We start from the raw sequence: 13,132 nt of genomic DNA, 5'->3' as shown, positions 1-13,132 counted from the left end.
CATGAGAGGCCTCAGCGGCCCTTGGGACTGGGCTGTGTCCTTGGCCCCCGCGGCACTGAGGCTTGGGGAAAGGGCCGTTGTTGTTGTTTGGTTTTCATTTATTTTTGTGGAGTGTGTGTTTTTGTGGAGTGGTTTGTGGAGTGGTTTGATCTTTGTTTATTGAGTTGTGTGGACTGCAGGCATCTCAGTTTCTTAAAGGAGGAAACTGAGTCCTAGAGAAAGAGATGAGACTTGCCCAGTGTACTGGGGCCCGGGGTGGGACCCAAAACCCTGTCTACCGAGTTCTCTGCTCCCTTGAGTCTCTGGAGGTATCAAGGCCTGCTCTTCCCATCAGGCCCTGCGAAGGGTTTCTACATCTGAGACTCAGTCAGAGCCTCTGGTTAACCTTGTGAAGCAGGAGGGGCACGTGGTGGTTTCTGCATTTTGCAGATGGGGATGGAAGCTCAGAGGTGGTGTGTGGTTCACTCCAAGTTGCAGCATTTGAGGGAGCCGGGACTGGATGCTACCCCCTACCCCGGTCCTCCGTAGGTCCTAGACAGCATTCTCGGTGTGTCCTGACAACCAGCTCCAGGGTGTGTGTAACTCCCGAGGTGCTTTGGGCTCCAGAGATGTGGGGTGACCTTAGCAGCAGCATAGCTCTGACCTCTTCTCTACCTTCGATTTCCTCTCTGCTTAGGCCTGACATCCTTTCACCTTCAGTCTTAATGCTGAATCCCCCTTCCTTCCTGCATGTCTGGCATCCCCCTCCTGTCTCGTGCCTGGCAGAGTCCTGGCACAATTCACAAAGCCACAGCTGCAGAGCAGGGCCTGTGGCACGTCATGTCTGGACAGAGGTTCTCTGCCAAGGGTTGGCTCCAGGCCAACACTGTGCCCAGCTGGCTGATGGGAGGAGCATAGGGCCAATGCCAGGGAGGGTGCAGGTGCCTGAAGCTCCAGCACCGGTAGTCCCCACCCCGAAGCCCGCACACTGCAGGTCGCAGAGTTAGTGAGACAGGAGTGACTCTGGGTTCTCTCCCCAGTCTTTCCTCTTGTAGACCCAGCTGCCCTGCCAAGCCCACGCATTCCTGGGCAGTCCTCAAAGGCCACTGAACCCACCTGTCCTCCTACCTCTCTTCCCAAGCCCCTGGAGGCTGTGGGGACCTCCCTGTGAAGTTTCCTCTTCTGAGTCTCCTTCCCCTGGACTCTGGGAACCTACTTGCAGAGGAACCATGGAGAGGTTCCAGCATGAGACTGGGGTGGTGGTGGGGGCAGCGTCCAGAAATGCCCACCGCCAAGGGAGTTTTTGGAGCACAGGATTAGAACATGGCAGGGATCAATTTGATAACAATCACTTTTGCTCTTCTGGGCCAGCCTGTGAGCTACACACACATATTTCTCATTTCATTCATTCCCTGTAACTCCCTCATGAGTGATTACTATTGTCCCCGCTTTACAGAGAGGCCAAGGTACTTGTTTGAGGTCACACAGCTGGTGACACACAGGGATTTGATCCAGGTTTGGTGGCTCTGATGCTAAAGAATCCGTCTGCCAATGTGGGAGATGTGGGTTTGATCCCTGGGTCAGGAAGATCCCCTGGAGGAGGAAATGGCAACCCACTCCAGTATTCTTGCCTGGGAAACCCCATGGACAGAGGATCCTGGCAGGCTACTGTCTATGGGATTGCAAAGAGTCGGACACGACTGATCGACTGACACTTTCACTTTTCTATCTCGGGGAGGGGCTGGGACTTGGCCAAGGTCATGGACAAGTGAAGGCTTTTGAGTCCCTGCTCCTTTTCACTGTACCATGCTGTCTGTGAGAGTGTTGTCTTAAGAAAATGCTTTGTTTTTGTTGGGAAAATGATAGCTCTGTTAAAAGAACAAGGAGACTGGCTTGGTGAGGCGTGGATGCTGAGTCAAATTTTACTGGATGACAGAATACTGGTTGCTGTGTTCTCCTTAGGGTGGGGGTCCACATCCTTTCAGTGATAAAACCCATGTCCTGTGCAGGTCCCCAGTGCCTGAATTCTGCTTTTGACTCTTGTGTCTGCCTCTTGGGGTGCCCTGGGAAGCCCCATCCAATCATTACTGATGGAGGGGAGCAGTAAGCCAAAAGCATGGTGCTTCTTCCAGGGCATGGAGCCCCTAACCCCTAGTCAAGGCACATGTCCCCGCGGAGCTGAGTCCACAGGAGGCTGGTTCACCCTTCATGCAGGAGGCATCTCCTGCCACTGACCTCCCAGCCCCAATCGTATTACATTCAGGTGCCTGCCCCTCACATCCCCTCCATGGAATCATTTAACACAGACCTCTGGATTTCTCACTTCTGCTTTTACCCCATCCCTAAATATCTGCAGATTATCCCAGAAAACAACAAATGTTGGAAAAGATGACCTTTCCCCTCAATGAAATAAAACCAAATCAGAAACCAGGTGGCCACGGCCTTCCTTCCATCAGAAATACCTATTGAGTGCCTGTCATATGCCAGATATTGTCCTGTGTCCTGGGGACACAGTAGTGAACAAAACTGAAAAAATCCTCTGTCGTCATGGGACTTACCCTCTAGCAGAAGGGAGAAGTAGTTAATAAGCAAATAAGTGAATTATCATAAGTCAGATGGTGATATATGAGATGGGAAAAATGGAGGGAGGTGAGCCAGTGGTAAGGTTTTGCAGTTGTGAAGAGGGATCTGGAAAGGCCTTATGGAGAGGTTGGTGAGGAGGTGAGGAAGCCGACCACCTGCATTCTGGAGGAAAAGCAGTGCAGGGAGAGGGAACAAGGACAGCAAATACAAAGCCCCAAGGTGCTTTATAAGCCACCAACCTGCCTGGAGCATCGTAGGAAGAGCACGGGGGCAGGAGTGGCTGGAAGGTGGGGAGTGAGGTAGTGGAGGGCTGGGGGTAACTGGGACCGGATCCTGCGGGACAGGGCTGGTTCTTACAAAGGACCTTGGTATTCATGCTGAGTGAACTGGGGAGCCATTGAGGGTTTTGAGTCAGTTGGGAGAGGGGACACATGACTGGATTGGTGTTTGAACAGCCTCATTTAGGCTGCTGTGTTGCTAGCGGGGTAGAGGTCAGTGTGGGGGACGGAAACAGGGAGACCAGTTTGGAGGTTATTGCAATAGCAGGAGAGCCATGCAGGCAGCCTGGACCAGGCTGATGGTGGAGGAAGTGGTTAAGAGGGTCAGATTCTGGATCCGTTTTGGAGGTAAAGTCAATAAGGTTTGTTGCATATTGGATATGAGAGAGGAGGGGCTGCGGATGGCCCCTAGACCTGTGGCCTGAGCAGCTGGACAATTTCTAGGAGTCCTTGAATGTGAGCAACCAGTTCAGCACCACTTCAGTTCAGCAAAGGGTTGTTGACTGATGCTGTGTCAGGCCCTGGGGCACGCTAGTAAGCAAGGCAAACCCGCCTGTCCTCTTGGGGCTCATAGCTCAGCAGGAAAGCCAGAAAGGAGTGGTTGCAGTGTGCTGATCACAACCAGAGAAGGATATGCCCTGTGTGTGTGTGTGTGTGTGTTGTGTGTGTTGTACATGTGCTCATGCTTTGTGTGTTGTGCATGTGTGTGTATGTGTGTGTGTTGTGTAGGTGTGGTGTGTGTGCTGTGTGTGGTGTTTATCTGTGGTGTGTATGTGTGCGTCTGTATGTACTGTCTCTGTGTATATGTGTGCGTGGTGTGTGTGTATGTGTGCACATTTGCGTGTTGTGTGTCTCTGTATATGTACTGTGTGTGCTATGTGTCTGTTGTGTTTGCACTCCCTGTGCACACACATGTGCCTGTGGCAAGGCCTCTAATGTAGGCTGGGTACAGCCCAACCTGGACAGCTTCCCCCCACTTGTGGGGGTCACCTGGTGCTGCTGCTGGGTTAGGTGCTAGGGCAGATGTGGGTCGTAGACTTGACATTCACCCAACCCCCGTGCAAAATAGTCTCCAGCTTCTCTTGGGAGCATCCTAATTCTAGATAACACTGTAGTGGAAAACACAGCAAATTTCAGAATAACAAGGATTTGCTACTTCTTGACAAGTTTCATTTCAGTCCCAGGGTGTATGGTCTCACTCTAGCATGGGATAAGTTCCTCTCCCTCACCCAACACACCTCACACATTGATATCTGCATCCCCAGTGGTGCTACAGGATATCAGATACAATAACTCATTTAAAGTATAAAAGCTTAAAATCACAATCAAATTTACTTATTAAAAAATTCTCATCCAATGAAATTGCCAGGAAAACAGTAACGTCAAAATGCTTTGGAATCGAATCTGGTCTCTACGTCCAGTTTCTGGGTCTGAGATGTTCTGCTGTGTGTCCGCTGCCTGTTTGTTGCTCAGGTTCTCCCCTAGGACCCCACCTCATTTCACAGTGCTCTGAGAGGGGGACCCCAACAGGGCAGGAGGTGCAGGGGATCGCTAGCCACTTCCTGCAGATAGCGGCTAGTGGAGCACGGGGCCCTTTAGCCTTGGTGCTGGACGGCGTCCAAAGGCCAGCTGTGCGCCTTCTTAGGGGGCTTATGTGTGTCTGCCCCGCCCGCTTGCTGCTGACCTGTTAATCCAACAGGCAGGGCAGAGGGTGCGGGCAGCACCCCTGCCTTGCTGGGTGGCTGTTGACTGAGACAGACTCACAGCCCGCTCAGCTAGGTACATGGCACTATCCCATCTTGAAAACTGAGGCCCAGTGCTGCTTAGTGACCTGCCTAGAATCACAGGGCTCAGAGGTGGTGAGCTAGGGTTTGAATTTAGGTCTGTCTAACCTGCCTCTAGAGGTGACCCCATTGTCCAGAGATCTGGCCACTCATTTGTACTGCAAAGAGAGGACAGAGACTAGAGAGGGGCTGCGTGTGTCTTGCCCGGAGTCATTCAGTGCCCAGGGTGGGACCCCAGGGTGCCTTACTCTCTGTTCAGTGCTCCTGGACCCAGAATCAGGGAGGCTTCCCAGATGGGGGTGTATTTAGGGGGTCTAAGTTCCAGCCCAGACCAGGTGGTCATAGGAAAACCTACGTGTCCTACCAGCCTGCTTCCTTGGGAGGCTCTCTCTCAGGCCCTGACTGCTGACCTCCTCTCCTGCTTCCCTTCTGGAGGGCCGGAGGGGCGAGAGTCAGCCCCTCCCATCGCTGTGGTCCATCCCCCCAGGGCGCCGAGACCAGGAAGCGCTCGCCCACACTCAGCAGCCAGTTTAAGCGGTCGCTGGAGCTGCTGATGCGGACGCTGGGTGCCTGCCAGCCCTTCTTCGTGCGCTGCATCAAGCCCAGTGAATTCAAGAAGCCCATGGTGAGCAGCCCTGGCAGGGATGGGGGGTGGGGGTAGACAGCTGGGAACAGCCTGAGGGATGGGAGGGGCCCGGCCAAGGGAGCAGGGTGGACTGGGCCCTGGGAGACTTTGCCCCCTGAGGGGCTTACAGAACAAACTTCCTCTTTTCTGGGGACAGCCCAGTTCCCTGAAAAGAGCCTGGACTCTGTAGTAGTGGGCTAAATGCAGATTCAAATCCTGACTCAACCACCTTCCCGCAGGGTGACTGTAGAGGAATTAATTGTTTCTCTCATACCTCAGTTACCTCTCAGATGGAAATAGGACTGCTTGTACCCACCTCCTGGGAGTATTCTGCTCAATGATGCATGCAAATTGCCTGGCACCTAGGAAGGAACTCAGTAAATGGTTCTTGCTGTGGTCCCAACTTTGAAAGTCCCCTCTCCTTTGCTTCTGCCAATGATTACCTCCTCCTGGAAGCCTTCCTGGATTCCTCTGACTGGTTGGGAATATTTTCATTTCTGACTTTTCTGAATAACATCTGTTGAGCCTTTTCTGTGTTTCCAAAACAGAACCGATTAGATTGTCTCTCCATAGTCTCATTCAACTTTCTCAACAGCCAGTGAGGGAGGGACTTTTATGGCCCCATATTTGAGATTTGGTGGGCTTCCCCTGGTGGCTCAGACAGTAAAGAATCCACCTGCAATATGGGAGACCTGGGTTTGATCTGGGTTGGGAAGATCCCCTGAAGGAGGGCATAGCAACCCACTCCAGTATGCTTGCCTGGAGAATCCCCATGGACTGAGGAGCCTGGTGGGCTACAGTCCATGGGGTTGCAAAGAGTTGGACACGAATGAGCGACTAAATGCGCATTTGAGATGTGGGATGGGAAGCTTGAGGAGGTTGGGGACTAGAGGTCGCAGAGCCAGGAGCCTGGACTACCCCTTGCTAGGAGCGCTCTCCTTCCACAGCTCTGGGAGGTGTTGTTTACCATTAGACACTTCCCAGAGATAGGAGGGGAGGCCTAGGGGAAGTTGGGGTCTGCGGAGGGACGGAAGGTGGGAGGCCAGCGCTGGGCCAGGGAAAGTGCCTGTACGGAGAGGAAACAGGTGGCGGAAGTCAGCCTTCCGCCTGCTGGCCCTGTCCCCTGTCCCCTGCCTGGAAACATTCCCCAGAGTGGGCTGGTCAGTCCCTCTAGGGCTCAGGATCCGGTCTGCAGGGGTGTGAGAATCAGAGGGCTCCAGCGAGCTGCCCTCTAAGGTAGGAGGTCCAGGGGATTGAGGCCAGGGCCCTACAGTTGGGCACCATTTCTCCTGCTCTCAGATGCCTCTCGAAACTTCTTTGGGCCCAGGCCTCAGCATCTCTGTCCTGGACCTGGCTACAAGACCTCCTCCCTGAGTCTCCTGCCTCCCAATCCCTCACTCCCATTCCCCTCCCCACTGCAGGGTCTCAAACACAAATCTGACCTGGTCACATCCCCCCATGTGACTGGAGAGGCCTTTCCCAGCCTTTCCACCAACCCAGCGGCCATCACAGAAATGACTGTGCCTTTGCTTGCTGCTCCAGCACTCTTTCCTGTCACGGTTGTTGTACAGCTGCTCAGCTGTGTCTGACTCTTTGTGACCCTGGACTGCAGCACGCCAGGCTTCCCTGTCTTTCACCATCTCCTGGAGATTGCTCAAATTCATGTTCATTGAGTCAGTGATATCATCCAACCATCTTGTCCTCTGTTGTCCCCTTCTCCTCCTGCCTTCAGTCTTTCCCAACATCAGGGTCTTTTCCAGTGAGTTGGCTCTTTGCATCAGGTGGCCAAAGTATTGGAGCTTCAGCTTCAGCACCAGTCCTTCCAGTGAATATTCAGGGTTGATTTCCTTTTGGACTGACTGGTTTGATCTCCTTGCTGTCCAAGGGACTCTCAAGAGTGTTATCCAGCACCACAGTTCAAAAGCATCAATTCTTTGGTGCTCAACCTTCTTTATGGTTCAACTCTCACACCTGTACATGACTATTGGAAAAACCATAGCTTTAACTATGTGGACCTTTGTCAGCAGGGTTAGAACAAAGCTAATCTTCTCTTTCACGAAGCCCCTCAAGATGTCCCAATTAGGCTGTCTCTCCTCTGTGCTCTCAATGTACTCAGCTCATCCTGAGTGAGGGTCTCATTCTGTGCTCCCTGGTGGATTTGGACTGCAGATCTGGGTTTGGTCCCGCCTTTGCTCCTCATGCACTGTCTGACCTTGGCCTCTCAGGACCTCTGTCTGGGGTCAGGAAAACACAGAGCAGGGCTGGTCTCCCAGCAGGAGCCTTCAGCATTGACGCTCTTGGCTCCTTGCCTGACAGCTGTTCGACCGGCACCTGTGTGTGCGCCAGCTGCGGTACTCGGGCATGATGGAGACCATCCGCATCCGCCGAGCCGGCTACCCCATCCGCTACAGCTTCGTGGAGTTTGTGGAGCGGTACCGAGTGTTGCTGCCTGGCGTGAAGCCGGCCTACAAGCAGGTACGCAGGCTGGGGGCAGAGGCGGTGGGAGGAAGGGTACCAGCCCTGGGCTGGGCAAAAGTCCCAGTTTTCTTACTGGAACACTGTGCTGGGCACAACATCAGCTTGGCCACCTCAGGTGTGGCTGGGAAAATTGGGATCAGGCAGTGGAGTGCATCTGAGAGCTTCCATTGCCATGCTCGCGTGGCGTGGACTTCACGCATGTGCTGAGTGGGTCCTGGCTGTAGGCAAGGGTTTTACAATCATCAGATAGAGCTAAGGAGAAGAGTGAGGGTCAGAGAAGGCGGGCCGGCTGGAGCCACACAGAGTCAGGGGCAGAGCTGGAGCAAGATCTCTGTCCCCCAGCCTTCAAAGGGATACCAGGTGGCCTGTCCCACTGGTGGGACCATCCAAGCTCTTGTGCACCTCTCCCCCCCCCCGCCCCCAACCCAGGAGGACCTTCGGGGGACATGTCAGCGCATGGCTGAAGCTGTGCTGGGCACCCATGACGACTGGCAGATTGGCAAAACCAAGATTTTTCTGAAGGTGAGCATGGCCTCTGACTCTGTCTGCCTTGGGGGAGCTATGAACTCCCTGGGGTGGGGGGGAACAGGTCTTGGGGTCCCTATAGAGGAGCTGCAGCACAGAATGGGGTCAGTGCTGGGCCTTTGTGCTCCTCCAGCCCTGAGCAGGTGTGGGGTCTGGCCTCCTGGGTGGTGGAGGGGCAGTGGGTATTTGAGGGCCTCTCTGACCTGTAGCCTGGGGGTGGGGTCATGAGGAACCAAAGGCCAGGGGTGGCCTGACCAGGGAGGCCTGGATTTAGTCTCGACCCTGTGGTGGTCTGCCCTGGGAATTTGGGCAGGTCACTGGCCTTTTCTTGGGTCTCATTTTCCCATCTGCACAATGGGATGTGCTTGTGGTGGGTACTCTTGAGTGTATCTTTGGTCCTGTGCTTTCCTGCCAGGCATGGCTCATGCTGGGCTGTGGTTGGCTATGTGCCACCCACCTCTAGTGTCCCTGGACCTGTCCCCATGCTCCCTGACCTGGCACCTAGGGTTCTCTGGCTCCCAGCACAGCCTGGGCATGACTCTGGGGGCTGGGCAGCTGGGAGGGGGTAGGGCTGGGAGCAGGAAGCTGGGCCGGGAGAGCTTGCTGGAGATGGCGGAGGTGGGACAGCTACAGCAGGGACAGGGTGAACCCTGGCTTCCCCATTTCCATTTCTGCTGTTGTAGATTTCCGGCTGTCCCGGGTGATGGGTCAGAGCTCCTTCCTCTGGCACAGGGTGGGGCCCAGGCAGCCCAGGACAGCCGGGGAGAGGGAAGGGGGAGCCAGCCCTCAGCTGGAGAGAGTCCTGCAGTCTAGTCTGATGCCTCTCTGGCTGAGGGGCCTGGGCCAGTGTCTTCATCTCCCCGAACCCTCGCTTCCTGCCTCTGCGTCTCACAAGTGCTGTTTGGAAAGCACTGTTCTGTGTGCCAGGCCCCCGTGGGAGTGGGCGCTTCTTGTCCATCATCTCATTTAGTCATCGTAGCAGCCCATGAGGTAGAATTATTATGCCCGTTTCAGAGGTGCAGCATGTAGAAGCAAGGTGCCCCAGGTCAGGCACTGCCCTGGAGCAGAGATCAGGGCTTCCAGCCTGTAGCCCTGATGCTCAGCCCATGTGATTAAGGGAGGGAAAGCTTATAGCATGATGACATCTAGTGCCAGAGACGTCTGAGGACTGTCCTCATCCTTCATATCCTCACCTCTCTGGGCTGTTCAGAAATAGGCAGTGGTTTCCAGACCCCAAACCTACTTCTCATTCATTCACTCACTCATTCAGAAAGCCTTGGCTGAGCATCCGTCGGTGCTGGGCCCTGTCCCCAAGTGATGTGACCTGGATTATCTTGATAGGTGTGATTATCTGATGGATTATCTGATTATCTGAGTCTGAATCCCCTTATGACTCAGCCTCCCTGGGGCAGGGCCCAGATTTGCCTAGTTCACTGCAGTCCCACCCAGTACCAAGCACAGGGTGGGCACCTGGAGATATTTGATTCATGTACTGAATGAACCATGAAGTTTTGTCCAACCGAGTGAGGGTTGGGGGCTTGGGGATGAGAAGGAGAGAGGGTTGGAGAAGAGGGCAGGGCCTGATGGTGGAGGGCCCAGGGAAGACCTGACTTGACCCTGGGAAGCATGGGGTATTGCTGTAAGATCCCTTCTTGAGAGGGTATCAATCAGGAGACTGTTTCTAAGATCCAGGAGTGAAATGATGGTCGCCTGTCCCAGGTCAGTGGCTGATATGACAGAAATATCTAGAATAGCCAGGTCTCAGGGTAGAGATGGCCATTGGGATGGAGTCAGTGTGTGTGCGTGTTGGGCCCCTCCTGCTGCATGTGTTCCACCCAGGCCTCTGGGAACCAGCCATGACAGTACCTTGTCTGTACTTGAGGGAGGCTGCCCCATGGCACCATAGCAGGTCTGGAAGCCATTAGGGACCAGCTGAGCCCTAGGCCAGAGCCCTAAGTAAAGGAAGAGGGGCCCACCTGGGGCAGCCTCTGTTCTGGGACTGGAGGGGTTGGTGGGGGCTCTGCTCAGGAGGCTTTGCCCTCCAGGACCACCATGACATGCTGCTGGAGGTGGAGCGGGACAAGGCCATCACCGACAGAGTCATCCTCCTCCAGAAAGTCATCCGGGGCTTCAAAGACAGGTTTGTGTCTGGATGGACTCTTCCCCGCCTCCTTGTGTGTGTGTGCATGCATGCACGCGTGTGCATGTGCTTGGCTCACTGTGGTTCCTCCCGTGTGGACACTGGGAATAAACACCCATGTGCATACACAGAAACATGCACACATGTGCAAGGCACACACAGGATCACATGAACATGGATGAACACTAAGACACACGGACCCATCTATATTCCGTATGCCCAGTAATACATGCCTGCCCATGTGGGCTCATGAGACACACACGTGGATGCTATGAGATTTGTAAGTTACAAAGTGTGTCCCGTATTCTGTGTAAATTACACGTAAATTACAAAGTGTGTCCTGTATTCAATGTGAGGGGCGTGTGTACAGTTGTGTCACCTCCCAGTTGGGCGGGGCTGACTCTGGAGTGTGATTCAGGCTCCACAAAAAGCACACTTCCTGCCCCTTTTTGAGTTCATCTGGCCACTCCCCTTCTCTTCCCATCCACCCACCTGTCCAGCCATCCTTGGTCCACCTATTCACCTGTTTGTCCATCCTTTCCCATGGCTGTGCCCTCGTTTGTGTGAGCATCCAGGCACTGGCTCATGGGCTCACCCACACTGAGGTAGCCATCCTTCACTCCTCCTCTTATTTCTATGTTCAGGAGACACCTGCTGTTTGATATGTGAGCTCTCATCCTCCATGAGGTCACAGATGACTGTCAGCCTGTAGCAGCGGCCTAGTTTGTGCAGGGGAACAGCATGGTGCTCAGTCAGAAGACCAGGGCTCTAGCCCCAACCACATCGAGTCTCAGTTTCCTCACATGTAAAATGAGGGAGTTAAACAATCAGTAATACATAATGTTTACAGTGTTCCAGGACTTCGCTGGTTGCTTAGATGGTAAAGCATCTGTCTACAATGAGGGAGACCCGGGTTCAATCCCTGGGTCGGGAAGATCTCCTGGAGAAGGAAATGGCAACCCACTCCAGTATTCTTGCTTGGAAAATCCCATGGATGGAAGAGGCTGCAGTCCAGTAGGCTGCAGTCCAGGGGGTCACAAAGAGTCAGATTCGACTGAGTAACTTCACTTTCACTTTCACAGTGTTCCAAGTGTTTAATCTTTATCTTATTTACTATTTGTTGTTTAGTCACTAAGTCATGTCCAGCTCTTTGTGACCCCATGGACTGTAGCCCACCAGCCTCCTCTGTCCTTGGGATTTTCTAGGTACGAATACTGGAGTGGGTTGCCATTTCCTTTTCTAGGGGTCTTCCTGATCCAGGGATTGAATCCGGGTCTCCTACATGGCAGGCAGATTCTTGACCATCTGAGCCACCAGGGAAGTCCTACATTTATTCATGAATAACCTGAATGCCTACCTTATTGAGTTTATGTGCCAAGTCTGTGAGGCAGGCAGGGTAGGTATTACTCTGCCCATTTTACAGATGAGGAAACTGAGACACAAAGAGGGTATATGCCTTTGCCTAAGGTTGTGGAGCCAAGGAGACACAAAGCTTGGACTCAGCCCTGCTTTCCTGAATCCAAACCCCACCCAGACCCCTATAGACATCCTCCTGCATCATGCTGCTGTTTCAGGTCCAACTTCCTGAAGCTGAAGAATGCCGCCACACTGATCCAGAGGCACTGGCGGGGCCACAACTGCAGGAGGAACTATGGGCTGGTGAGCCTCCTGAGGGAGCTGCTTGGTGACCTGCGAGGCCTTTGAACCTGGTTCCGTTGTCATAGCAACAGGACTTACCTGTTTGCAGGGCCTGGCTGGCCTCCCACCCTCGCCCTCGCCCTCGCCTCCGCCCCCGCCAGCCACTACCATTCTTCTAGCCCAAAGTCCAAGTCTGCTTCTTGTGGTTCTCCCCTGCTGGTCAGCAATGTTTCTGCTTTTCCTCTGGAATGTCCTGGTCGGTTGTGAGCCTCAGGTTATTGAACACCTTATAGGGGGCCAGGAATGGGTGTGTCACATAGACATACCCATAGGGAAGGAAGTGGGCTGCAGCCTGGACTTGGGGCTGGAGAGGCAGACAGGAAGGAGGCCGGCTCCTGGTCTGAGGATGGTGTCCCTGGTGGGGAGACCCGCCTCGGGGGAAGCCAAGCCCACTCCCTGGGGAACTTTGGTCTGAGTGGAACCAGCTGTGCCTTCAGGGCTCGTGGGTTGGCGAGTGGAGCCAGGGCAGTGACCTCCATGGGCAGGGCTGGTATGGCGTCAGGGCTGTGGTTCTGAGCTGGTGGCTGTCCTTGCAGATGCGGCTGGGCTTCCTGCGGCTGCAGGCCCTGCACCGCTCCCAGAAGCTGCACCAGCAGTACTGCCTGGCCCGCCGGCGCCTCATCGGGTTCCAGGCCCGCTGCCGGGCCTACCTGGTACGCAAGGCCTTCCGCCACCGCCTCTGGGCCGTGATCACCGTGCAGGCCTACGCCCGGGGCATGATCGCCCGCAGGCTGCACCGGCGCCTCAGGGCCGAGGTGAGGGGCCCAGTCCACAAGAACCCCGGGCTCTAGGTCCTCCGAGGGGTGCCGCTCCACCTCAGGCAGACAAATCATCCCGCGTGTGGCCTGAGCCCATTGCAGGGGGTGAGGCGGGGGGATGAAGGGCTCTCCCTCTGAAGGATGCACAGGACTGGACCCTCATTTCCCTCCTTTCAGCCAGGGGTAGGGCGGGGGCCCAGTCCCTCTTGTGAGTCTTTGGGAGGCCAAGGCGAACCTGCTTCGGCTTTGGGATCAAAGGTGCCCTCAACCCGCTGTGGGACCTG

General features: G+C 54.6%; 1 protein-coding gene across 5 annotated transcripts in view; it reads left to right on the top strand.

Annotated features, from left to right (window-relative positions):
* MYO7A (myosin VIIA) overlaps positions 1–13,132 on the top strand; it is a 106,112-nt gene that overhangs the window by 44,848 nt on the left and 48,132 nt on the right. For all 5 annotated transcript variants that reach the window (XM_006059597.4, XM_044929327.2, XM_025266347.3 and 2 more), the window contains 6 exons: positions 5,112–5,249; positions 7,566–7,724; positions 8,157–8,249; positions 10,298–10,392; positions 11,967–12,051; positions 12,627–12,845. In XM_006059597.4, coding sequence (XP_006059659.4) covers positions 5,112–5,249; positions 7,566–7,724; positions 8,157–8,249; positions 10,298–10,392; positions 11,967–12,051; positions 12,627–12,845 — 789 coding nt within the window. The remainder of the gene's footprint in view (positions 1–5,111; positions 5,250–7,565; positions 7,725–8,156; positions 8,250–10,297; positions 10,393–11,966; positions 12,052–12,626; positions 12,846–13,132) is intronic.

Source organism: Bubalus bubalis, chromosome 16, assembly GCF_019923935.1.
Source record: "Bubalus bubalis isolate 160015118507 breed Murrah chromosome 16, NDDB_SH_1, whole genome shotgun sequence".
Classification (NCBI taxonomy): Eukaryota; Metazoa; Chordata; class Mammalia; order Artiodactyla; family Bovidae; genus Bubalus; species Bubalus bubalis.
This window is presented reverse-complemented; position numbering and strand designations above follow the sequence as displayed.